Here is a 25,294-nt window from a genome sequence, read left to right as displayed (position 1 = left end):
CTATCTTGGTCGAAGAAGAACGCCAGCATAACCTTTCCTGCACTTGTGTGGATGGCCTTAGCTTTTTTTGGTGGTGGTGGTGATCCTGGATGCTTCCACTGGAGACTTTGTCCTTTTTATTCTGGTTCGATGTGATGACACCATGACTCATCTCCAGCCGCCACTCGTGCCAGGAACGCACTCCCTTCCCGAGCATAGCGCTGCAGATGAGCAAGACAGTGGGCCATTCGACATGCTTTCTGGTGTGGTTGAAGACTGTGGGGCACTCGTTGAGCACACACTTCGTGCATGTGCAGTCGTTCTTCATGATGGTGTGGACGCTTCCGGCGCTCAATCCGATCATGGCGGCTGTGGCTTTCACTGTCACTCGGCGGTCCTGGGTAATTAGTGCATCCACCAGCTGGACGATGTCATCGGTAGTGCAATGCGGTATTCCCGACAGTACATCATCGGCTAACGACACCCTTCCTTCCCTGAAGCGCTTGTGTTACGCCTTGTCCCTTGTAAGGGACATGGAGTGTTCGCCGTACACTTGTGACATTCGTCGATGAATGTCCGTTCCGCTGTCAGAAAACGAACAACACCTCTTTGCTCTTCTGTTGATGCCCCTGTGTCACTGTCTGCAATGCGACTGGCAGCATTGGACGATTGATGCACTCTGCTGCTAGCTCTGTATAGTCACGTGACGAGCACGCGAGCCCTTTAGCGACGGGCTGTGAACTTCCACGCTGTGGCCTGAACCACATCTCGTTACACACCCCACATATTACCCTCCTGTCACCGGTTTGCTCATTCCAGACTCCGGCTCGTTTCTTTTTGCACGCCTCTTGTACAAGGATCATTTTCCTGTTGACTGAGCTTTATGACTTCGTTTCTCTCCTCTGACAATGTGTAACACGTAAGCTGATCTTATACTTCCAATGTACGTAATTTTTTGATGTTTCTCTTTTCTGCACGTTTGACTTCCATGTAATGGTTGTAATGTATCCTATTTTTATGTATTATTACGTCCTCTGAGGAAGACAGGTTCACATTTGTCGAAACTTAAGTAAAGGATTGAATAAACATTTGACGTGTAACTCGATGGCTGTATTATTCCCATTGTATCCATAAAGGTAGAGTGTTTTTCTGGGGCAGTTTTGGGTGCTGAATGGGTAATATTCAGTCATGTACAATTTTGACACAAAATGAGAATTTCGGCGAGCTACGCAAAATGTACATCTACATCTGTATGGATGCACTGCAGATCACACTTAAGTGCCTGACAGAGGGTCCATCGAATCACCTTCACAATAATTCTCTGTTATTCCACCCTCGAGCAGTGCTCGGAAAAAGCGAATACATCTGTCTTTCCGTGGAAGCTCTAATCTCCCTTATTTTACTGTGATGATCGTTTTCCCCTTTGTAAGGCAGCGTCAACAAAATATTTTCGAATTCGGAGGAGAAAGTTGGTGATGGGAATTTCTTGAGAAGATCCCGCCGTAAGGAAAAATGCGCTGTTTTGAATTATATCCACCCCAAATCCTAGGTCATGTCCCTGACACTGTCTCCCCTATTTCTCGATAATACCAAACATACTGATTTTCTTTTAACTTTCTCGATATACTCCTTTAATCCTATCTGGGATCCCACACCGCGAAGCAGTACTCCAAAACAGGACGGACAAGCATGGTGTAGGCAATCTCTTTAGTGCATATGTTGCTTCTACTAAACCATCTGACAATAAGTCGCAGTCTTCGGTTCGCCTTCCCCACCACAGTTTCTATGTATTCTTTTTAGATTAAGTTGTTCGTAATTGTAATTCCTAGGTATTTAGTTGAATTTACGGCCTTTAGATTTGATTGATTTATATTGTAAGCGAAGTTTAATGGATTCCTTTTAACACTTAATATGGATGACCTCACACTCTCCATTTTTAGGGTCAATTTTTGCACCGTTCACATATCTTCTCTAAATTGTTTTGCAATTTGTTTTGATCTTCTGATAACTTCACTTGGCGATAAAAGATAGCGTCATTTGCAGACAACTTAAGACGGCTGCCCAGATTGTCTCCTAAATCATTTATATAGACAAGAAACGGCAAAGAACCTGTAACATTAGCTTGGGCAACGACAGAAATCACTTCTGTTTAAATCGATGATTTTCTATCAGTTACTACGAACTGCGACTTCTCTGACAGCTGTTCTTCATCCGAATTCTTCGTCTTCTTTGATGAAAGAGTTTCGGAAGGCTGTATTTAGTAACTCCGCTTTAGCAGCACTGTCGTCGATAGCATTTCCATTGCTATCGCGCAGAGAAGGCAATGATTGTGTCTTGCCGCTAGCATACTTTATATACGACCAGAATCGCTTTAGATTTTCTGCCAGGTTTTGGGACAAAATTTCGTTGTGGAAACTATTATCAGCGTCTCGCAAATTGTATCAATTTAATCTATATAATGACGCCAGTATTGTTTTGTGAATGTTTGCAATGAGACCTACCACAAAAAAAATGTTTCATTGTAACGTCTATTATATTGCCACCTATATATTACCGTGATAGTGTAATTTCAAGGTCTATGTTTGCTTTACACATAACTTTTCACGTAAACTTTAGCAACGGCTGATAAGTCACCTGGCGCTTTGCGAACGTCATGTCTTCAAGAGGATATATTAATTATTCTGATCGCTTCTGTTACATCTGTGGCAAACATCTAACGAAAACGCAGCAGCGGACAATTTCATACGTTTTCAAAGAAGCATATTTTACGTACTTTGGCGTAAAGATTGAGAATCGGGGCAAGTCGTAGGCCCCATATTGAATGTGTTCGAGTTGTGAGGAAGGAAAACCAATAGGGATATCTGTTATCCAATCTTTGATTCTGCGTTACGTCCTGTGCCTCACGGATCTGATGTTTCTGTATCTCTTCCGCCTGATAATTTCGATGAAGTGCTTCCATTTTCTGCTACTGAGACGGATGAGAGTTCTGACGAGGATATGAAGTGAGCCACAATAGTTTTCACCATCCGAATTGAACGATATGACCAGAGACCTGGCACTCCTAAAAGATGTAGCACAGCTGTTAGCCTCTAGGCTATAGGAAAAGGACATGTTGGGCTTTGGAACTTTTTTTCTGTTGATTCGTAAGCAGAAAAACAGATTTCCTTCCTTACTTTTTTCATGACGATGATCTTATGTGTTGTTGAAAATTGGAACAATATGCTTCCATACCTGATGAATATTCAACACATTTGAAAGAGAAGTGCGATTCTTTGGCCTTCTTCCTGGTCAAACTCAAGTATAGGAATTGACTATTTGTGGGGATTTCAAACAAGTCTCTGTCATCCTTGGTCAGGATGGTGGCTGTGCCAAATACGTCTGCTTCCAATAGGAATGGGGCAGCCTTGCAAAAGCACTGATATTAGAAAATATTGCCAATTAGTACGACAAACGTTGAAGAGAATAGAGTACTGTTCGATTCTTTGGCGGATTCCAAAAAATATCTTCTGCCTCGACTTCTCACAAAATTTTATGCTATGAAATTATAAACGGCCTACCAAAAGATGGTGACGCTTTCAAATAAATGATGAGTGAATTATCGCAGCTATCAGAAGCTAAGATGAAATAAGAGGTTTTCGTTGGGTCTGACGATCAGAAACTAATTAACGAAGATAAAATGGATGAAATTTAAAGACCATGTTAGATATTCCCCTCAGGGAGTCACACCTAGTGATACGTGGCTGGCGACCACGGGGCCCCGAGCTGAGTCCTGACATTGCTTCCACTTACTTATGCCAGGCTCCTCACTCTTATCTTTCCTATCTGGCCACCCTCGGCCAGCTCTTGTTCTTTTCCGACCCTGACGCTATTAGGTTTCGAGGGCTAGGGGTCTTTCATTTTCCAACCTATACTTCTCATGCAGCGTCTGACCCGGAGCGGGCGGCTGCAAAAGGCGTCTGTATCCCATGTTAGGGGCGGCCTCCAGAACTGCGGAAGGCAACGGAATACCACCGCAGATTATCTTCCCTGCATAATGCAGTCTCCATTTTATGCACAAAAAATGGCTTCCTCTCATGTTAAATCAGTGTCCGGAGGTAAAATAGTCCCCCATTCGGATCTCCGGGGGGGACAACTTGAAAGGAGGCAAAAAATCAAAACGAGAATTGGTACCTGGAATGTCAGAACTCTGCTACAAGCAGGAAAACTAGAAAACCTTAAAAGAGAGATGGAAAAGAATCATATGGACCTCGTAGGAGTTGCTGAAGTAAGATGGAATGGACATGGAGAGTTGCAGTCAGATGAATATGTATTCTACTACTCAGGAGGAGAAGTAAAAGGAATTAATGGAGTAGGAATGATTATGACAAAGGAATTGGCTAAATGTGTGGAATATGTAGCCTATGCAAATGACCGGGTTATTGGTGTAAGGCTGAAAGGAGCACAAAAAGATTTACTGATTGTCCAGGTGTATATGCCAACTTCAGAACATGATGACCAAATTGTAGAGGAAACGTACAATGTAATAGAGAGAATAATGGACGAAAATAAAAAACGCTGCAAAATAGTAATGGGAGACTGGAACGCCATTGTGGGAGAAGGGAAAGAGGGAAACATAGTAGGCAGTCATGGTCTTGGAAAGAGAAATGACAGAGGTGAATGGTTAATTGACTTCTGCAGGGAAAGGCAGCTGATAGTGGCAAACACATGGTTCAAGAACCATAAGAGGAGGCTCTACACTTGGAAATCACCAGGGGATAAATATAGAAACCAAATCGATTTTATACTGGTAGAAGAAAGATACAGGAATGGAATCAAGAAGGTGCACACATTACCAGGTGCAGATATTAATAGTGACCACAACTTACTTATGGCAGAAATAGAAATAAGAATGAAAAAACTGAAAAAGGCGACAATGGTGAAGAAATGGGATATAGAGAAGATAAGGTCCAACAAAGAACAAATTACAGAAATGCTGTCTCGGGACTTTCTAAACACATTACGAGACAAAGAAGCACCTGATAATGCCAACGAGTACTGGAATATGCTGAAAGAAGTAATCATTAAAGCAGGACAGCAAAATATAGCATATGTAAAAGGGAAAAGGTCAAAAAAACCATTGGTCACACAAGAAATGATTTCCAAGATGGAGGAGAGAAGAAAATTGAAAAACAAGAACACTGAAGATGCAAGAAAGATATACCGAAGGTTAAATAACGAACTGCGAAGAGAAACAGAGCAGGCTAGGAAAAAATGGCTAAAAGAGGAATGTGATGAAATTGAAGAACTGGACAGGAAAGGAAGATACGACTTACTATACAACAGAGTAAAGACTATGACATGGGAACAAAACAGAGCAGGAAGTGCTACTATGGAAATTTTGAGTAAAGACGAAGAGGTAGTGTATAAAGATCGTGACGATGTCCTCCAGAGATGGGAAGAATATATAAAAGTGCTATATGACACAAATAGCAAACCAGAAACTCTGGAACTTGAATCACACAACAGTGCAAGTGATGAAGAGAAAGGACCGACCATCATAATGGAAGAAGTAAAGTCTGCTATTGCTGCAATGAAAAATGGCAAAGCAGTAGGTACAGATACAATACCGGGAGAAATACTAAAATGCTTGAACCACAATGGAATAAGAGAAATATTGAGGTTATGTAATAAAATATATGACAGTGGTGAATGGCCTGAGGACTTTTTGACAACAGTAATGATTCCATTGCCGAAAAAACAAGGAACCAAGAAATGCAGCGAACACAGGACAATCAGCCTCATTTCACACGCAGCCAAAGTGATGTTAAGAATAATTAATAAAAGACTTGAAAAAGTAATAGAGGAGAATCTCGGCGAGGAGCAGTTTGGCTTTAGACAGAATACGAGCACCAGAGATGCAATAGGGCTCCTACGAATCTTAGGAGAAAGGTTTAATTAAAAAGGAAGAGACCTATATATGTGCTTCATCGATTTAGAAAAGGCATTTGACAATGTGGTTTGGGACAAGCTGGCGACTATTATGAGGGAAAAGAGAGTGGACTGGAAAACCAGAAGACTTATAAACTCATTGTACCTTAATCAAAAAGTTTCAGTTAAAGTGAGAGGAGAAAGTACGAACTGGATCAGGCTAGGGAAAGGAGTAAGACAAGGATGCTGTTTATCACCTACTCTTTTCAACCTGTACTTGGAAAATATGATTGACCAATGCTCATTAGATGACAAAGGAGTAGAAATTGGAGGAAGAAGAGTAGGGTGCTTGAGATTTGCTGATGACATGGTCCTTCTAGCCACAGGGGAAAAAGAATTACAGGATTTGGTGGACACCATTGCAACTAACGGAAAAAAAATATGGAATGAAAATTAACACAAATAAAACAAAAGTATTGGCAATAGGAGGAAATAAGGAATTAAAAATTGTGCTGAATGGAGAAAAACTAGAACAGGTGCAAAATTTTAAGTATCTTGGAAGCAGGATAGACACCGACTGGAAGTGCACCACAGAAATTAAAACAAGGATAGCAATGGCAAAAGAGGCGTTTTATAAGAAAAGGAGAATCTTCTGCAGCGGTATGGACAGAGAACTCAGAAAGAGACTCATAAAATGTCTTGTATGGAGTGTTCTTCTATATGGCGCTGAAACATGGACTATGAGGAAAAAAGACAGAGAAAGGCTGGAGGCTTTTGAGATCTGGACATGGCGGAAGATGGAAGGAATAAGTTGGATGGACAGAGTAAAAAATGAAGAGGTACTGAGAAGAGTGGGAGAGAAAAGGCAGTTACTAGATGTAATAAAGAGAAGAAAAAGAAATTGGATTGGGCATATATTAAGAAAGAATGACGGACTGATAAAAACAGTTTTAGAAGGTTATGTAGAAGGGAAAAGAAAGCGAGGAAGGAAGAGATTCCAGATACTGGATGACATGATGGACGGTACAACATACAGCAGCCTTAAGAAGGAAGCAATGGATCGCAGAAAATGGAGAGGCAAAGGACCTGCTAATATAGCAGATAACTGATGATGATGATGATGATGTTAGATATTCTTTAAACAGAGATGAAGTTTTCTCGGGTCGTCAGCCGAGTCAAGGTGTCGTTCTGCGGCAACGTTTCGATAAGTTTCCTACTCATCATCTTCAGGCCTGTCGAAACGTTGCCGCAGAACGACACTTTGACTCAATTGACAACCCGAGAAGACTTCATCATCGAGATTCACCAAGAAAGTCAGCATTCCCATATATTCCTTAAAGAAATTGACACAAGTCTTCTCGGCAACTGCAAAGATCTTCATTGCAAGAGCATAGAAACGTGCTGGTTAATTTCAAAGTAATGGATGCCTCAGTGAGCTTTAAGCTGCGTATTCTGAACTCCAGCGTCAACTGCTTTCCTGGAAATCATGGTGTCATGAGTGGGGGACAAGGAGAATGGTTCCATCAAGACATTAAATACACTCCTGGAAATTGAAATAAGAACACCGTGAATTCATTGTCCCAGGAAGGGGAAACTTTATTGACACATTCCTGGGGTCAGATACATCACATGATCACACTGACAGAACCACAGGCACATAGACACAGGCAACAGAGCATGCACAATGTCGGCACTAGTACAGTGTATATCCACCTTTCGCAGCAATGCAGGCTGCTATTCTCCCATGGAGACGATCGTAGAGATGCTGGATGTAGTCCTGTGGAACGGCTTGCCATGCCGTTTCCACCTGGCGCCTCAGTTGGACCAGCGTTCGTGCTGGACGTGCAGACCGCGTGAGACGACGCTTCATCCAGTCCCAAACATGCTCAATGGGGGACAGATCCGGAGATCTTGCTGGCCAGGGTAGTTGACTTACACCTTCTAGAGCACGTTGGGTGGCACGGCATACATGCGGACGTGCATTGTCCTGTTGGAACAGCAAGTTCCCTTGCCGGTCTAGGAATGGTAGAACGATGGGTTCGATGACGGTTTGGATGTACCGTGCACCCCCAGTGTCCCCTCGACGATCACCAGTGGTGTACGGCCAGTGTAGGAGATCGCTCCCCACACCATGATGCCGGGTGTTGGCCCTGTGTGCCTCGGTCGTATGCAGTCCTGATTGTGGCGCTCACCTGCACGGCGCCAAACACGCATACGACCATCATTGGCACCAAGGCAGAAGCGACTCTCATCACTGAAGACGACACGTCTCCATTCGTCCCTCCATTCACGCCTGTCGCGACACCACTGGAGGCGGGCTGCACGATGTTGGGGCGTGAGCGGAAGACGGCCTAACGGTGTGCGGGACCGTAGCCCAGCTTCATGGAGACGGTTGCGAATGGTCCTCGCCGATACCCCAGGAGCAACAGTGTCCCTAATTTGCTGGGAAGTGGCGGTGTGGCCCCCTACGGCACTGCGTAGGATCCTACGGTCTTGGCGTGCATCCGTGCGTCGCTGCGGTCCGGTCCCAGGTCGACGGGCACGTGCACCTTCCGCCGACCACTGGCGACAACATCCATGTACTGTGGAGACCTCACGCCCCACGTGTTGAGCAATTCGGCGGTACGTCCACCCGGCCTCCCGCATGCCCACTATACGCCCTCGCTCAAAGTCCGTCAACTGCACATACGGTTCACGTCCACGCTGTCGCGGCATGCTACCCGTGTTAAAGACTGCGATGGAGCTCCGTATGCCACGGCAAACTGGCTGACACTGACGGCGGCGGTGCACAAATGCTGCGCAGCTAGCGCCATTCGACGGCCAACACCGCGGTTCCTGGTGTGTCCGCTGTGCCGTGCGTATGATCATTGCTTGTACAGCCCTCTCGCAGTGTCCGGAGCAAGTATGGTGGGTCTGACACACCGGTGTCAATGTGTTCTTTTTTCCATTTCCAGGAGTGTAACTGCAACGGAAGTAAAAGGGTCGATGTAATGATAGAATGGCAATTGACTGCTGCTGTAAGCTCCCCATGCAGTGCCTTCAGGTACAATAAAGAAGAAAACTCGACGGAGATTTGAAGGGGAAAAACTCTGTACGTCCGAGCTTCACTTTATCCACCGACCACCGTGTCATCCTCAGCCCACAGCCATCACTGGATGCGGGTGTGGAGGGTCATGTGGTCAGCACACTGCTCTCGAGAGGAAAGAGACTTAATATCTATGCTTTGTATCAGTTCTACAGAACACAATACTCCATTGTTATGTTAGGAGTATCTTCTTTTAACATGTATTATTATTATTATTATTAAAACTTTATCGAATATATGTGTTTAGCATGAATTTTCTAGGTCGTCATCATTCCTTCCTGGAAATGCCTCAAGTGATATGGGGAAACGGTTAGCATTTCTGAACTTAGGATATCAAAAATCAATAGGATCACCTAATATGGAACAATAGTAAAGTATAAATTTGTAGGCCAATGTATGCAACCTGCAGCTGGATCTGTGCACCACGAATAATGATCTGAGTTTAGTAATATAGATATTGCCTCCTTCTTACCAACTCCCATCCTTATGAGGGTGGCCGGTTATTACCACCACAGTGGTTCTTTCCAGATAATAAGTTATATGTATAACAAGTTTGGTTGAAATTGATCCCGTGTTCTAGGAGGAGGTGTGGAACATACATACACTAAACTATTTTTATAAATATATAGTCATACTAGACTTTCACCCATGCTTTCACTGTGCATGGCACATATTTTGACACATCTCTTTCACCATCTCTTTCTCCTCCTTCTCCCTTTCTATTCATTTCTTCTCTCATCTTTCTGTCCATCTCCTCCTCCCTCCTCTTTCTGACTGAGTCCTTCTGGCCCCTCTCTCTCACCATCTCCTACTTCACCTCTTTCTGTCCATCTCCTCCTCCCTCCTCTCTGTGTACTTGTCAACCGCTCCCTCTTCTCTTTCTGTCCATATCACCTTTCCATCTCTACCTGTACATCTACTGTCCCATTCTGTTGGCCCACGTCCTCCTCTCCCCCCCCCCCCCCTCTCTCACACTGTCCATCTTCTACACCCACCTCTCTCTGTCCATCTACATCTATCGATCGCCTCCATACCTCTCTCTATGCTCATCTGAGCCCATCTGGATATATGCCCTTTGGAACACATCCTCAAACTACCCACATAACATACAAGTAATGCAGGGCAGCCTAGATTTTAGAGTTATGTACCCTTTTCACCCCATCCCCCCACAGCATTGTAATGTCTCAAAGTTAAGTATTATCATTTATTTTCTATAAATAAAATTCGTTAATACGATTTGCTGGAATTCTTGTCTAGCGATCCGGGAAAGCAGGTTTCCTAGGCACCCTATATTAGACGAGTAGACAGTACACAACATTGGCGACGAGGATGGGATCCGTTGATCTCCTCGTCGCCAATGTTGTGTTGCAAGTTGACACTTGCTCTTGCGGAATCGGTACACTGCTTTCGCACAGAATTGGTGATAAAGACAGGCCTCTTGCTTTCGCATCAAAAGTGTTGTCCAAACTTCCACGTAACAATTCACAAATAGAGAAAGAGACATTGATTATTGCGTATTGTGTCACCAAATTCCACCACTATTTGTATGGCCAAAAATTTTACTTAGTAACGGATCACAAGCCATTGAAATCCTTGTTTCAACCGCCGAAACCGGTTCCTGAACGAACTACCCAAAAACTGCAACGATGGGCTTTGCTGTTGTCTCAATACCAGTACGAGATTGTGTATATTAGACGAGTGGGCGGTACACAACAGATTCATGGAGTCAATTCCCTCCAGCATTACTTCAGACTTTAGTCGGGTCCATGCCACGTCGTGTTTCGGCACTTCTGCATGCTCGCGGCGGCCCTACGCGATGTTAGGCAGGTATACCTGTTTCTCTGGTTCTTCAGTGTATATCTAATTGAACCTTGATTCGGAACCCATGCTAATCTGCAGACGCCCTTGTAAATGAGGACGTAAATGAGGACCTTCGTTCATTTTTTTCTCCACAAATACGCGGATTTTTCCTCTTATAGAACGTTGGTCCATTAGAGTGGACCTCCTAGTTCGTGTGATAGATAATAGTTTGTCATACACTGAAAATGGCTGCTTCAACAAACCAGAAGGGTTTATAAATAATTAATATCCCTAAAGGTTTCACTGAAAATATGTGTTTTTATACAGAGTTCGCCGACTATTCTAGATTATGAGCATTAGTTCACATCTGCTTAAATTCATTTCATTACTGTGAAATTACACACTTTCTGAGGATTTTCGTACGTGGAAAGTAGTTGGATGTTCCACAACCAATGGTAATGAAACTCTATAATGAACACATGGGCGATGTTTCTCTATGTGACAGATTTTCATCGTATTACAGATGTTACATCTGCACAGGAAAATAGCCGGTATGGATTTTTAATCATTTTATAGACCACGTAATTGTCAATTGTTGGGTGATGTATCGCTGATAGTGGCCGGCCGCTGCGGTCGAGCGGTTCTAGGCGCCTCAGTCCGGAACCACGCTGCTGCTACGGTCGCAGGTTCGAATCCTGCCTCGGGCATGGATGTGTATGATGTCCTTCGGTTAGTTAGGTTTAAGTGGTTCTAAGTCTAGGGGACCAATGACCTCAGATGTTAGGTCCCATAGTGCTTAGAGCCATTTGAACCATTCTGAACAGAGAGTGTTAAATCAGTCAAGTAGATAAAGAAAAGGTTCAAAATGGTTCAAATGGCTCTGAGCACTATGGGACTAAACATCTGAGGTCATCAGTCCACTAGAACTTAGGACTACTTAAACCTAACTAACCTAAGGACACCACACACATCCCTGCCTGAGTCAGGATTCGAACCAGCGACCGTAGCAGTCATGCGCTTCCGGACTGGAGCGCCTAGAACGACACGGCCACCGCGGCCGGCAAAGAAAAGGACTGTCAGCGATTGGCAATGTTATAATGAATTACAAATATGTCATGATAGTTGCTAAGCGAAGGGATGATGATGATCATCATCATCATGTTTGGTTTGTGAGGCGCTCAACTGCGCGCTCATCAGCGCCCGTAAAAAGTCCCACTCTTTACACAGTCCACTGTAGCCACGTTTACGAATGATGATGAAATGATGAGGACAACAGAAACACTCAGTCCCTTGGAAGAGAAAATCCCCCACATGGCCGGGGATCGAAGCCGGGACCCCACGAAGCAGCAACGCTAGTCACTGGGCCACGAGCTGTGGACACTACGCGAAGAGGACATTGTTGTACAATAAATTTCTCTGTCAGTGAAGATGCAGATGCTGTAGAAAATGTGAATAAATAACTAAGAAGAGCTCTTTTGCAGCCAACTGCCGAAGTTGGGTTTGACAATGAGCAAAAAATGTTTGAGAGTGCAGGGAACAGAACAGGGAACAGGGACACAGTTCAGGAACAAGAGTCATGATCATCAGATGTAAAATTTATTTGTATATATTGGGAAAAAAATGTTTAAGAGCTTATGCAGAAAAGTAAAGATTTTTTTTTACTGCCAGTAGCAAATTATTACTTGCCAGAAATTATTGTGTGATACTGATTTCCTTGCATATATGAAGCTGTTTCAGAGCATCAACAAAACCTTTATTGGAAATCAGATATTTCAAAAATAATCACATTAAGAAACCTATTTTCTCTGTATGTTAGCGTATGCAGTCGACTATTTCAAATAAAATAAATATTTTACTGTAACATGAAGAGAAGATACAAAGACAAGGCTAGTAAGTTTTCACGATAAATGGGGCTGGTGGTGCACACACGTGGCCTTCCATTTATACCTTAATGGATAATTTAAAAAAAATTTCTAAATATTGTTTTGTTCGAAAATATGAAAAGGAAAATTTCCTGTGAATTTGTTTAATCTCAAAAGTGAAGAGGTTAGAGGTCGCAGGAATGCATCTTCAATAGGACCGTGCCTAGCAAACCACTGCGTTGTTCACACCAGTTTCGGGTCAACGACAGTTTTACTTCACGTGCTTACCCTCTATAGTTGCCTGAGAATCACTCAGTGGCGTTTCCTCAGTATCCAGCACAGGACTTCCTACACACCTACCATCTTCCCACATCTTGAGCCGTACACCTTTTCCACACCATACCGGGTAGAAAATAATTATGTCTCTGCTTCGAATATGACGTTTATTCCGTACCTCATTAAACATTTTGTGTGATCCTCTATTGTTCTATACCGGTGATCTTTCTTATGTTTTTTGCGTTATTTGTGTAACACTCCGTGTTTTTTTTTTTTTTTTTTTTTTTTTTAAAAGAGTCATTGATCTATTTGAAACAATGTTGTCTTTAGTCAGAGGAAAACGGGTATGAAGACTGCTTGTTTTCAGTAATATCGTTTTCTTTTCGAAATGACTGTGGAATGTTACCTAGATGTGCTTCCATCCTAAGCTCCCAACTGTCAGTCCTGTGGAACGGTTGCAGGACTTTATACAATGAATCTTCCCATGATTCAGCAAGTGCTTCCCCACCCCTACCCTCTCCTTCCTTCCTTATAGGAACTACCGACTGCAGCCCGCGGAATGTAATATGTTGTCACCTTCTTATACCCTCAGGGTCCTGTTAATAGTATGTAACAGGAAGTGCCTTGTAGTTCCATACTATTCTTATATGCACTAAGTTCGTAGCATTTTTGGGAATCCAAAACACGGATCAAACTATAGAAACAGGCCACTAGATTAATAACGAAACGTCGTATATGTGGTGATTGTGATGGGTTCCTATTGTATGATATGGATACATCTACTAACCTGTTATGCACATTAACAAAAACATCAGTAATTGTTCCATTAACAGCAGCATCCATAATCATCTAAATAGAGCTGTACTTACGTTTAAGGAGAAAAAATAGTCAAAAAGCAGCATTTTGTACCATGGAATAAAACTGTGCAATAAACTAACCAAGGTGACAGTTAAAAATCTTGAACTAAAAAATTTCCATTAAATCATACCTCTTAAGTAACACATACTACAAGGTCATGCATTATTTAGAGAACACAAAGAACAGATCATAAATATATTAACACAAATTACTAACAAACATCCGTGTTGTTCTATACTTTATGCCCTATATATAGTGCATCTTGTTGTAAAGTCTTAAGCCTCACATTTGTAACGAATGATAATCGACCTCCTTCCATTTTTCTATGCTGAACACTACATTTTGAGGGATGGTGACAATTTTCAGACAGAGGTGTGAAAACATGAACGACATCACACAAAGGCAGAAGTGTGGTAATGGTCTTGAAGCCAGGTGTTTCTGTGTAGTGTGTGACATGTGTACAATGGAGTGTGTGTGTGTGTGTTTGTGATTTTTTTGACATTATTTGTTAACTTGTTTGCAACTATGTATACTCAAAAATGGTACTGTTTTCAACATAAAAGTTAAACTTGACTATAGTAATCCATTGCTTGTTTGATTGTTTCTCCATTGTATAACATTTTCGAGTATCACTGTGAAGATTAACTGTGGACGAATAATCTCATGAATTAATCATAGCTCAAGAACACCACAGAGATCACATCAGAACATCGTCAAGATGCAGTATCTTATCGCTCGGTGAAACAGATAAGCAACAACTATACCTGATTCAAATTTCGGAAGCCCAGCGAACCGACACAGGAGCCGCGAGGAAGATCCCAACTGGAGGACGAAGTAGAACTCGGTGTCGTTGAGGCTGGGGACGGCAGGGACTTCGTGAGATCTGCACATGATGCGAGGGACGTTTGGGAACTCGATGGTCACATCTTCTAGCGCATGCTGAAGAGAAGTCCAGCAGAGAGTCCATCGGCTGCTGGGGCCGGTCACGGCGAAGGCAGGCGATGATGATGGTGAAAGATCATCTGCAGGAGGGGCCGGCTGGTCCGCTCGCATCGCCGCCTGACACGTGAAGTTGGGCAGGGTGAGAGTCGGGGGCAAGTCTTGGCGGATCACCAGTTGCGCGCGCATCTCCTGCGACAGTTTGTTCAGCAGCGCAGCAGCAGACTGGCCTAAAAACACGACAGAGAGTGCGGCCGCTTACTGGCACTAGCAAACAACCATAGGAGCATCAATAAGTATGGAAACATAAACCAACTGGACTGAAGGGTTTCCAGTAAATAGAAATCAGTATGTCTCTCGTTACAGAGTGATGTAAAATTAGTTTCCGGCATATCTCATAAGAGTATTATAGGACTATACTGTTCATAACACACAGGTTGAGTCCCTCAAAACATAACACCTCATCTGGACACCTATAGTGGACACTAATATGGGGTATGCCCAACCTTTGCCTTCATGATGGCTTGAACTCTGCTGGGAACACCATCAGTGTGTTTTCTGAAAGTCTGTGGAGTGATGACAGCCAATTACTCCTCAAGAGCAGAAACCAGAGAAGGCAGTGACGCTGCACGCTGGGATTTGGAGCGGCGCCAACGTTCCAAGTCACCCCAAAGGTGTTGCATTGGTTTCAGATAGGGTTTCTGGGCTGGCCAGTATATTTCAAGAATGTTCTTGTCCGCAAAACATTCTGACAGATGCTGCTTTATGATATGGACCATTGTCACTGTGATACAAATCGTCTCCCAACTGGTCCTCTATTGTAAGCAGTACACAAGGCTTTCAAATGTGTCCATATTCGTCTGAATTTATTGTTTTCTGAAGCGCAGTAAAGGAACCACTCACTAACCAAAATAAACACCCCATTACCGTAACATCACCTCCTCTGTAATTCACTCTTGACACTACATATGATAACAGTTAACGTTCTCCAGGCATTCGCCAAACCGAAACCCCTCCATTGCATAGCCATAGGGTCAGTACTCCAAATTACTCGTTTCTAGTCATCCACTGCCCAGCAGCATCGCTATCTCAAGCGTCGCATAGTAATGACTACAAGAATATGTGACTTACGATGAGCTGCTAGGCCGTGGTACCCATTTCTTTTTGACTCCCTACTTTTTCACTATCTGGTATGCTGGTAGCATTTTGGAGCTCACTAATGATTCCCTTCCATTGATTTCATGGTATTTTTTTACAGCCATCCTCCGCAATGATCGACCGGCCTTGTCCGTCACTGTGTGAGGTTTGCCTGGTTTTGGCTCACCAGTGTTTGTTCCTACGCATTTCCACTTCACAGTCATGTGACTAATAGTCGATTTGCGCAGCCCTAGAAGCTTTGAAATGTCCCTGATTGATCTGTTACTCAGGTGACGTCAATGACTAGCAGACATTCGAAGTCACTAATCACGCAATGGATTGTGTTGTTATTGCTTCTATAGTGACGGCATAATACTCCCTGCCTTCTTTCATAGTGGCGCGTCCACCTCTGGTGACATCTAGTGGTGAATTCCTTATTTGTATAGGTGTCTTGATACGTTTGGTCAGATAGTATAATTTTTTTGTACATTTAGTCCTCTTAATTACTGTATCATCTGAGATACTGAAGCAAGTTCGATTCTTTAAATGTAGCGTTACCCTTGTTATCGGCATTCGAAAACTTTTGAAAAGTCGTGTACAGTGACGTAACACTTGTTAGTTTTAGATGGATCTTTTACGCAAAAATATCGAGAGATGTGCTAAAACTGTGGCCGGACTGGAGTACTGCGGTGTTTACACCGCCAAGTGGTGTTCTCATGCCATTGTACGAGGGCTGTTCGGAAAGTAAGGGTAGGTTAGGTTGTAGCTTCTATATTCTAAAATGCGGCTCTGTGAGTAGTGCAGGTGTTGACGTGTATTTTTTCAAGATTTTATCAAACATATGTTTAGTATTTACCAAATAATACATTATGTGTGGCTCCTACGAATCCACTAGCCATAATTGTTCAACGTGATTGTCTCTTGAGCAGCTTATACAACTGTAGTCTTTAGATTCGTTAACCTTCAAATATCAGTTCGTAAATGATGAGTTCTGAAGAAAATAGACTTTTATGAGTGATAGAATAGACTTATCTCCGTAGCAAAAGAACCATTTTATTCGGTTTTAGCAGTTCGCTTGTGAGACGGAGCCCCAGTCGTTGAATCAACAACAGACGGGTGTTTCTTGTTTTATGGTTAGGTCGCAAAAAGTCAAGAACTATTGGCTTGAGTTCTGAAGAAAATAGACTTTTATGAGTGATAGAATAGACTTATCTCCGTAGCAAAAGAACCATTTTATTCGGTTTTAGCAGTTCGCTTGTGAGACGGAGCCCCAGTCGTTGAATCAACAACAGGCGGGTAAGCCGTCAGTAGGTAAGTTACAGCGTCAATAATTAATATGATGATACTTGAACGTGCGGAAGGCACGAGGACCCATACTGTGAATTGTACGTCCATGTGTATACTCTACAAACTACTGCGAAGTACAGGGCAGGGGGTACCTCCCATTCTAATATCTGTATAAGCTCCTTTGAATTTCATTATCATAAGGAGCATTGTAAGAATTATTTACACTTGGCACGCTGAAATAAGTAAGTCTAATCTTGTCTTCGCACCCCCTGTGGGGCTGACACATAGGGTATTGCAGTATATTCCTAGATTCCTCACTTTATGCTGGTTTCGAGAGATGACTTGCGCCTATTTTCATGCCTCTGCCTGTTCAGATTTTTCAGCATCTACGTGACGCTCTTCCGTGGCTCACACGAGTCTGTGATCATACTTGCTACTCTCCTTTGCATACGTCCTATAGCCCCTGATAGTCCTATTTTTTATGGATCCAACATAAGAGGGGCGTTTACTAAGTAATGCAACACACTTTTTGAGGAAGCATGTTGGTTTTATTCAGGATTCCATTACACCATATTCTCCACACTCTCTTGCCTATAAAACTCTATTTTTCAATATAATCTCCTTCAATGTGACAGCCTTACGCAACCTTACTTGGGTGGCCTAGATGCCCGCAAGGTTCAACACTACCTGTCGAAGTCGGAACCAACGTTCTGTTGCATCAACAATCTCCCAAACATCCGCGTACTGCTTACCGCAGAGTGATCCTTCATTTGGTCAAACAGAAGGAAGCCGGAAGGCATGAGATCCGGGCTATAAGGTGGATGAGGAAGAACAGTCCAATGAAGGTTTGTGAGCTCCTTTCGGGTGCGCAGATCTGTGTGAAGCCTTGCGTTGTCATGGAGAATGAGAAGTTCGTTTGCATTTTTGTGCGACAAACACGCCGAAATAGTTTTTTCAATTCCCTGAGGGTAGCACAATACACTTTAGAGTTGATGGTTGCACCATGACGGAGGATATCATACGGAATAATTCCTTCACTGTCTCACAAGACTGTCACTACGACTTTACAGGTTGAGGGCGCGGCTTTAACTTTTTCTTCAGAGGAGAGGTGGTGTGGCGCCACTCAATGGATTGCCGTTTTGTTTCCAGTTCTACGTAACGAACCCACGTTTCATCGACTGTGACGATGTTCGACAGGAAATTGTTACGATCACCCTCGTAACGCACAAGCAACTGCGCACAGACGGTCTTTCGTTGCTCCTCATGCTCTTCTGTTAGTCGGCGAGGAACCCAGCAGGTACCAACTGTGGGTACCCTAACTGGTGGACGAGTGTGTCAGCACTACCAACAGAGACGTCCAGCGGATTAGTGAAATGTTTGACTGTGATCCGTTATCACCTCGAATGAGAGAGTGTCCGCACGTCCGTATACTGAAGGAGTCACAGTTACGTGCGGCCGGCCGGCACGTGGGATAGAGATGGGGCCCCTCCGTGCCCGCACCAACGTGGTGACCAAACCAAAAGTTCTACTGTCACCTCCGTCAACATGTTAGTTACCTAATAGGTGGATCACAGGATGCTAGGCTGTGATGTTATCCGTGCGTCTGGGTAAGACTACACATTAACACGGTCCATCAGGTGATAGGTAGTGGACGAAACGCGAATGAGGGCAGCAATTTGAATAACAGAGGGAAAAAAGTGCCAAGGCTCGTATCGTGGGGAAAAAACCTCTGCGACAGTGCGATGGGTAGTAAGAGCAGTAGTGGCTTACTAGCTGCGATAGTTCATGCAAGGTTGGGTTTGTTAGTATGGGTACCATGCATCATTGACTTGGCAGGCGATGGCGATGTATTCGAGTCTGCTGCAGCCGCTGAATTCCTGGAACAATCTGGATCGTTATATATTAGTGGGAGATCGGCCATAGATCATCTCATTGTGTGGCGGGGGGGGGGGGGGGGGGGGGGGAGGAGGGGGAGGGGAGCTTGTCTCCATGTAGTGTATGGTACGGCTACCCTGCGTGGTGCCAGTTATTCGACAAGTGTGTTCCAACTGTATATCCAGTAATAGTGGCTGATTAACAGGGGCTCACCTGTACCGTTGTGTTTGCGTGTACTTGGCCATAGATGTTAGGTCATTACAAGTATGTCTTTTGGTCTTTTATGTTTCCATCTATGGTTGTGGTCGTAGTTCCACAGATTCAGAATAAACGGGTTCTGCGAATGTCTGGAGTTTCTGTATAGTCTTGTGGTGAGTTTGTGGATTACCTCCGTGAGAGTCACAAGTCGGTATTCCCGGTGAAGGTCCGCGTTGTGTGTGTATCGTGGAGCATTGCTTATGATTTTGATTGCTTTGTTTTGTACGATCTGCAGACGTTCAAAATGGCTCTGAGCACTATGAGACTTAACTTCTGAGGTCATCAGTCCCCTAGAACTTAGAACTACTTAAACCTAACTAACCTAAGGACATCACACACATCCATGCCCGAGGCAGGATTCGAACCTGCGACCGTAGCGGTCGGGCGGTTCCAGACTGTAGCGCCTAGAAGCGCTGGGCCACTCCGGCCGGCGATATACAGACGGCGCAGGCGTGTGGGCGCAGCGTATCCCCAGACAGGGGCTGCATACGTCATCAGGGGCCGAATAATTGTCATGTACATGGACCTCGACACCCTTCTGTTCAGTGTGCTACGCCTGTTGAACATAGGATAGAGCTGTTTGAGCCTCGCGCTTGCTCGGTTGGTCATGTGTTGCATGTGGTCCCCCCCAGAGTAATTTCCGGTCCAGCCAGACACCGAGGTATTTGACTTTCTCGCGGAAACGTATTGGGCGTGGATGTAGAGTTATTGGTCTACAGTATCGGTGTTTGCGCAGTTGTTTCGGTCTTCCAGTGAACACAACGGCTTCGCACTTGTCGACGTTTACTCTAACACGCCATTTCTCTAACCAAGACTCAGCCACTCTGAGTGCGGCCTGTAAGCGTGACGTAATGTTTGATGGTTTCCAATCTTGCGCGAGGATGGCTGTGTCATCCGCGTAGATTGCTATCGTTGTGTTGTGTGTGCTTGAGAGATCGTTTATGTAGAGGTTAAACAGTAGGGGCCCTAGGATGCTTCCCTGGGGTACTCCAGCGTGTATACCGTGTCGTGTTGACTGTTTTCGCTGCACGTCAGGGTTGAAACTCTTGCTGTGAGCTATGAGTGTATGAGGCGCATCACGCGGGAGATCAGAGAGGTTTGCGCGGCCTTGTTGAGATGATGACAGACGCCTTTCCCGAAGACTCAAAGTGCTTTTGTTCACTGCCAGGTCACCATAGACATTCTGCAAACGCCTATGAATATCTACGATGCTCTGGGTTTCCGTCGAAAGTAAATTAATTACAGCTCTCTGTTCGGAACGGACCTCCGTTGCAGACGCCATTTTGAAGACTACGTATATCTCCGGCACCTATCGGAACTTCATGAAAATGTAGGGGCTGTATTTTCCACGATGTCCCACAGCAACCAAAACTGGCCAAGCAAAAAAGGCGTTGCATTACTTACTGAACGCACCTCGTACATGAACAATAGGGTAGGTCTTACTAGTGTTTTATAAGCACTCTCCTCTGAAGACTTATTGCATTTCTCCAGAATCATTCCTGCCTATTGAAATCTACCAACGTCATCGTCTTCGCCTGTCATATCGTTATCTATAGTTAATTATGATATCTCAACGTTACTTACCTTCGTAAACACGCCGGAAACGACAGTTGAGTGGCCCACTGGCTGGATGTAAGAAACCAAAGAGTTCCACTTCGATGTCCGACTCCGACAGAGGAACGTCCGAAAATGGACGGCACACTAGATCCGGCACGTTAACGCGGATGAACCTGCAGACGAAAATCCTCCTTAGTGCCAGGTAAAATAGAATCAAGTCTTTACCTGTATATATCTGTCGTGGCTTTATCCAATAAGGGCTGATTTAATCCCATTCGTTTCACGAACTACGTTTGGACACATGGTAATGTAACGATTTGGATAGTTAATGTACGCGATATAATAATGTGACATTCGTTGCTAGCCATTCTCGTCCACAGCCTCATTGTATTTTCTGAAAATCTAAACCATTCCGTACAATACAGCCTGTTTATGTTGTTAATATCTTTGCAGCTTCTCTTTCTCAGTTGCTACTTCAATTATGTTTATCGTGTAGTTACAATCCGTCTTTTACGAGACGCAGAACATCGCCTCCACAGTGGTGTGAAACCAGACGTGGTACTCTTACGCCATAATAATAAAAGCAACGCCAGGCTCATTCTCCAGGAAGGACATTCCGTGCAAGCGCTATAAAACAAAGTGAAAATATAGTAAATGGCCAACAAGCAATAATAGAAGGAAAATATTCCAACTAATTCGCAGTTTACCATAAGAAATAAAGAAGAATTAAAATATGAAACTGAAACACAAACAAATACTCTTCCCCCCCCCCCCCCTCTCTCTCTCTCTCTCTCTCTCTCTCTCTCTCACACACACACACACACACACACACACACACATAGTGCCTGCACTACCATACTACCAATTCAGCAACTCAGCATTTCTCCTCAGGTCATTATCACGCTAGAATCCCACCCTCTACAGTTCCCATGATCCCTTAGTCAGTCCTACATCAAGGCGAGGCACAGTGTCCGGCGAGAAACGTTAATACATTATGTTCTTCTAGTGCCTACAAAAGAACGAATGGACACGTGAAAAGAACAGGAAACATAAAAGTACGTAATGGCTCAAATGGCTCTGAGCACTATGGGACTTAACATCTTAGGTCATCAGTCCCCTAGAACTTAGAACTACTTAAACCTAACTAACTTAAGGACATCACACACACCCATGCCCCCGGCAGGATTCGAACCTGCGACCGTAGCGGTCCCGCGGTTCCGGACTGTAGCGCCTAGAACCGCAAGACCACCGCGGCCGGCAGGACGTAATGAAACATAAACCAACCCTTGTAAATAGTAAGATAACCTAACTCACATCATAATATGTGTAGCTAAACATTAATCTGATGATGTCTAATATGAATGTATGAAACGTGTTTGGTTAAAAACAAAGTAAACACTCAGTTGCAAAAGACGGATGATATTTGTTTTTGTCTACATAATTGACACAACAGGATGTTTAATGAACTAGAACAAACTGAAGGTTAACTTCAATATTTATTTTCCATTACTAGCCACTTTCTGGTTATGGCCATGTTCAAATGCAGCCAAGGCCTCATTAGGCAAAAGCTCCATTAGGTTCTTCTTATTCAGGTCCGCATAACACGTACTGCTTTTAAATACGACTACACATGTTATCGATGTACATCTCCATTACATCCGGACACCTGGCTGAAAATGACTCACAAGTTCGTGGCGCACTCCATCGGTAATGCTGGAATTCAATGTGGTGTTGGCCCACCCTTAGGCTTGATGACAGCTTCCATCCTCGCAGCCATATGTTCAGTCAGGTGCTGGAAGGTTTCTTGAGGAATAGCAGCCCATTCTTCACTGAGTGTTACACTGAGAAGACTTATAGACGTCGGTTGGTGAGGCCTGGCACGACGTCGGCTTTCCAAAACATCCCAAAGGCGTTCTACAAGATACAGGTTAGGACACTGTGCAGGACAGTCCATTATAGGGATGTTATTGTCGTGTAACCACTCCGTCACAGGTCGTGCACTACGAACAGGTGCTCGATCGTGTTGAAAGATGCAGTCGCCAACCCCGAATTGATCTTCAACAATGGGAAGCAAGAAGGTGCTTAAAACATTAATGTAGGCCTGTGCTGTGATAGTACCACGCATAATACCAAGGTGTGCAAGCCCCTTCCATGAAAAACACGACCACACCATAACACCACTGCCTCCGAATTTTACTGTTGGCACTACACACGGTAGCAGATGACGTTCACCGGGCATTCGCCATACCCACCCCCTGCCATAGGATCGCCACATTGTGTACCGTGATTCATCACTCCACACAACATTTTTCCACTGTTCAATTGGCCAATGTTTGACATATACAGGCGTGATGTGTGCCTTATGAGCAGCCGCTCGACCATGAAATCCAAGTTTTCTCACCTCCCTCATAACTGTCATAGTTTTTGCAGTGGATCCAGATGCAGTTCGGAATTCCTGTGTGATGGTCTGGATAGATGTCCGCCTATTACAAATTACGACCCTCTTCAGCTGTCGGCGGTCTCTGTCAGTCAACAGACGAGGTCGGCCTGTACGCTTTTGTTACGCTTTTGTGCTGTACATGTCCCTTCACGTATTCACTTCACTACCACATCGGAAATAGTGGACCCAGGGATGTTTAGGAGTGTGGAAATATCGCGTACAGACGTATGACACAAGTGACACCTAATCACCGGACCACGTTGGAAGTCCATGAGTTCCGCGGAGCGCCGTATTCTCCTCTCTCACGATGCCTAATGACTACCTCAGTAGTCGCTGAATGGAGTGCCTGCAAGTAAGGGGCAGCACAATGCCCCTTTCCAGCGTATGTTTTTGGGGGTGTTCGGATACTTTTGATCATATAGTGTACATTTAAAAACGGCCACTGCCTGAAATCAGCTAGAAATTCAAATTAGATGTTGGAGTATAAGGTCAACTCATTTCAATAAATTAAATAGCCTATGGTGGGCAACATGAGTTTGACAGCCAATCACCATCGCGACTAATTAGGTCCACACAATACGAACTGATTTTAAATGTTCTGACACACACGTTATCGATGCACATCTGCATTTAAAAATGGCCACATCCTGAAACTAGTTAGTATGTTAAAGACAGCTATTTACAGTACATTAAATAGCTAATGATGGACAACATGAGTATGGCCGTCACAAAATATAATATCGTAGCTAAAACTTGCTCGGCATTCCTGGATCGTTATCATCCGACAATTTCTAATGTGCAGTCCCATGAAAATTAAACCATATGTGGTTTGCAAATAAGCCAAGATCTCCAAAACTTACGACATCAATGGCATCCAGCTTAAACCCTCTTTACATTCATCATTGAGATTTCAGTTTTAAAATGACGAAGAAATGTTTGCAACTCTACTAATTAATTTAGTTTTCTTTCCTCAGAAAATTACAGAACCCTCATTTTTCACGGTTCGAGAGTCAAATTCGAGCTGAGATACAAATAAGTGATTGGTGGTTGTTTATGTTACCATCATTGCGGAACACCGGATAATACTTATGTTTCTATTGAACTTGCACCGTCCACGGCCAGGTCTGCTGCCTATAGAACATTTTCTAAGCTAATAGTTCGTTTGAAATGATTCATTTCATAACTTTATTATAAGCAGACTATTTGGCATAATGCTTAACCCTTTGCAAGACGAAATGTGCCCTTTCACGTGTTCGCATATCTACCATTTGCAACACACAATGAGATGACAAAAGTCATGGAATACCTCCTAATATTGTTTCGGACCTCCTTTTGCCAGGCGAAAGGCAGGAACTCGACGCCACATCGTCTCAACAAGTCGTTGGAGCTCCCCTCCCTCCCCCCCCCCCAGAAATATTGAGCAATGCTGTCTCTGTAGTTGTCCATTATTGCGAAAATGTTGCAGGATTCTGTGGATGAACCGACCTCTCGATTACGCACTATAAATGTTCAATGGGATTCATGTCGGATGATCTTGCTGGCCAAATCAGTCCCTCGAATTCTCCAGAATGTTCTTCAAACGAATCTCGAAGAAATGTCTTCTGGTGACATAGCACACTGTCACCCACAAAAATTGCATTGCATTGTTTCCAGTCAATGGTCAGTTTAGTTGGACCAAAGGACCCAGTCCATTCCATATAAACACAGCCCACATCATTATGGACCCACCACCAGCTTGCACAGAGCCTTGTTGACAACGTGCGTCCATGGTTTTGTGGGGTCTGCGCCACCCTCGAAACCTGTCATCAGCTCTTACCAGCTGAAATCGGGACTAAGCTGACCAGGTCACGGTTTTCCAATCGTCTAGTGTCCAATCGGTATTGTCACTAGCCCACGAGAGGCGCTCACGGTGTTGTTGTGCTGTTAGCAAAGACACTCGCGTCGGTCGTCTGCTGTCATAGCGCGTTAACGCCAAATTGCTTCACACTGCCCTAGCGGATGCGTTCGTCGTACGTCCCAGATTGATTTCTGCGG

At 44.0% G+C, this 25,294-nt stretch overlaps 1 protein-coding gene across 3 annotated transcripts in view; it reads right to left on the bottom strand.

The window, feature by feature from the left end:
- LOC124545294 overlaps positions 1-25,294 on the bottom strand; it is a 51,849-nt gene that overhangs the window by 5,731 nt on the left and 20,824 nt on the right. For all 3 annotated transcript variants that reach the window (XM_047124188.1, XM_047124187.1, XM_047124190.1), the window contains exons 4-5: positions 20,848-20,993; positions 14,532-14,936 (exon numbers count right to left, since the gene is read on the bottom strand). In XM_047124188.1, the coding sequence (XP_046980144.1) occupies positions 14,532-14,936; positions 20,848-20,993 (551 nt within the window). The remainder of the gene's footprint in view (positions 1-14,531; positions 14,937-20,847; positions 20,994-25,294) is intronic.

This window comes from Schistocerca americana, chromosome 8 (assembly GCF_021461395.2).
Source record: "Schistocerca americana isolate TAMUIC-IGC-003095 chromosome 8, iqSchAmer2.1, whole genome shotgun sequence".
Taxonomy (NCBI): domain Eukaryota; kingdom Metazoa; phylum Arthropoda; class Insecta; order Orthoptera; family Acrididae; genus Schistocerca; species Schistocerca americana.
Note: the sequence above shows the minus strand (reverse complement) of the source record. Positions and strands in the feature narration are given on the sequence as shown.